The sequence below is a fragment of the Etheostoma spectabile genome, chromosome 6 (genome assembly GCF_008692095.1).
Source record: "Etheostoma spectabile isolate EspeVRDwgs_2016 chromosome 6, UIUC_Espe_1.0, whole genome shotgun sequence".
In the NCBI taxonomy this organism is placed as follows: Eukaryota; Metazoa; Chordata; class Actinopteri; order Perciformes; family Percidae; genus Etheostoma; species Etheostoma spectabile.
In genome coordinates, this window is record NC_045738.1 from 763565 (window position 1) to 765963 (window position 2399).

General features: G+C 40.3%; 1 protein-coding gene and 1 long non-coding RNA gene across 2 annotated transcripts in view; one reads left to right on the forward strand and one right to left on the reverse strand.

Moving 5' to 3' along the window:
• The window catches only part of mroh1 (maestro heat-like repeat family member 1), a gene marked incomplete in the record, with an annotated part of 28501 nt that overhangs the window by 24061 nt on the left and 2041 nt on the right, over nucleotides 1-2399 (forward strand). Inside the window, 7 exon segments of the mRNA XM_032518167.1 lie at nucleotides 144-210; nucleotides 365-486; nucleotides 750-899; nucleotides 1006-1140; nucleotides 1472-1574; nucleotides 1657-1722; nucleotides 1813-2399. Coding sequence (XP_032374058.1) covers nucleotides 144-210; nucleotides 365-486; nucleotides 750-899; nucleotides 1006-1140; nucleotides 1472-1574; nucleotides 1657-1722; nucleotides 1813-1889 — 720 coding nt within the window.
• Nucleotides 1-2399, reverse strand: part of LOC116690968 (uncharacterized) — a 19301-nt gene that overhangs the window by 15351 nt on the left and 1551 nt on the right. The window lies entirely within an intron of this gene.

Here is a 2399-nt window from a genome sequence, read left to right on the forward strand (position 1 = left end):
CACACACACACACACACAAGGGCACAGATCTTTGCTACCAAATGGAAACTAGCTGTCACTGATAGATGACATTTTTGTGGAATCCTTGGTACAAACCTTTTCATCCCTTCCTCTTTCCAACCATCACTTTCGTCTTCCACCAGGTGAATAAATATGCCAAGGAGCTGCTGGCAGCCATGAGTTCAGGCATGGAGGAGAAAGAAGATCCAGGTAAATTGACAGCGGAGTCATTTGTCCATTACGTTTTGTTTTTTCTTTCACTACATCACTCATGTTAATCCAACAACATTTTAAGCCTCTCATCCTGTATTGGTTGTTAGTAGAAAATGATATGGTTCATTTCTGGCCTTTGGTCTTTCTGTAGGTAAGCTGATAGCCCTTGAAGCCATGTCAGGACTTTCCAAAGTTCTCCTTTATCTGGACAAGAAGAACGTCCACTTATTAGTGGTCTATATCTTCATGAAGATTAAACCATTCTTGGAAAGTGTAAGTTTCCCTTAGATCTTTCAACATGTAATATGTATTATGTTATATATTGTATGAATCTCAGAATAATCATAAATATCCAGACTTATTTTGCAATTTCAGCGTTGACCCTGAATGCAACCTACAGGATTTAGTGTCTTTGAACTATTCAGAGCTGATTTCTGTTAGTGTTCTGTTCAGCCTTGTGAGAAGATGGAGATGTTTTTAAACACATAAAGACATATATAACGCTAACAGCACCTTTTGGCTCTGTGCTCATCCAGGAGAATGATGAGATCCGCTGTGCTTCCATCCTTCTGATGGGGAACCTGTCCAAGTTTGGCTCAGGAGAGCCAGTGTTCAAAGACCAGATCCACAATGTTCTGGTCAGTCTGCTCTTACACCTGGTTGACCCAAACCCACAGGTGGTCAAGGTACAGTAGGAAATGAGCATCCACACACAAACTTTTAAAAAAAAAAAACACATTATTAAGTGCTGCATTGTTTTAAACTCTTTATTATTTTTTCTCATCTGCATAGGCGTGCAAGTATTCAATGCGAGTGTGTGCTCCTGTGGTGGGATCGGAGCAGATCACAGCCATGTTTCAGAACCACCTCCTCGATGACAAGAGCTTGCACTACGGAGAGTTCATCAATGACCTCACCAAGTACCTGGTGAGTCACACACAGTCACGCATAAGCATGGCTGAGTAAGAAGCATTCTGCAACTTCTTCTAAAGTATGACATGTATTCAGATGGTCCTTTTGTGAAGTGTTTTTGAATGAGATGCAGGTTTTCTGTTGCCATTTTCATAAAGAATTGAGAAACGATGCTTTGGAAACCTGGACAAAAGAATCAAAACTAGTTTAGATTTCTGGTTTTAACACAAAGTGTATTTTAGGGTCAACCACACAGATTCTTTGCAAAGTCAGAATAAATGATATCGTTGAACTACTGTACATGCAGAGGGTTTGGATTGATGAGTGTGTGTTTTGCGGTTCATAGATTCAGGACTTTCCAGGCATGCTGAACTTCTATCACATCTCAGTCATCCAGTTCTTCAAGAGCCACTGGGCTGAAGTCAGAGCAGGAGCCGCCATGTTTATAGGTATGACTGCAACACTCTCTAACCTTGCACTACGCCGTGGACATTAGTGTCTAAAACCTCTAGAACGTGTGTGTCTGTCTAGGGTTTCTGTTGGGGAATCTTCCGGAGGAGCATTTCTCCCACCTCAACATGGGCACCATCACTAAAGGTGATTCACCGCACAACCTTTTCTTTATTTAAATGACAAATAATGATCTTAGTCTTCTGGTATTGACTGTGTTTGTGCGTTCATCCTCAGGTTTAGTGATGCTGCTCCAAGATCCAGATCCTGTGGTGAGAGTGAAGGCTGCTGAGGCCATGGGACGTTTCCACTGACAGACACAAAGACAAAGCCCTCATACACATCTATATCTCCTTTAGACACGTAGAGAAAATGAATATTTATAATATGGCCCGCAATTAAAAACAAAACAAAAAAAACATCTAGAGCCCACCATTTAAATGTGCAAACATTAGAATTGCACTTAAACAACACAACTACAACCTCCATTTATACCAAAACATGGACCAAAGCAGACTCAAATGTGGCGCCAGGAGCCAAACTGTCAGATTTATCCAATGTTATCATAGGAAATGAACACTGATAATACTTATTTAATCGCACAAATGCACATATATTTAGCTTTTTTAAGCTTCTTTTGACACTTAACTATGGTACTTAGAGGAAATGTTAGTTCTTAGCTATATTTTAGTGACCAAAGACTGTGTAGCTCTGTACAGATAGACGTCTGCAGTTTTGAGCGTTCCGTTAGAGTGACAACACCAGAGTTATACTGTGTTCTGTCAATGAAATGCATCAAGACATTTCTAATCTAAAGGTGTTTT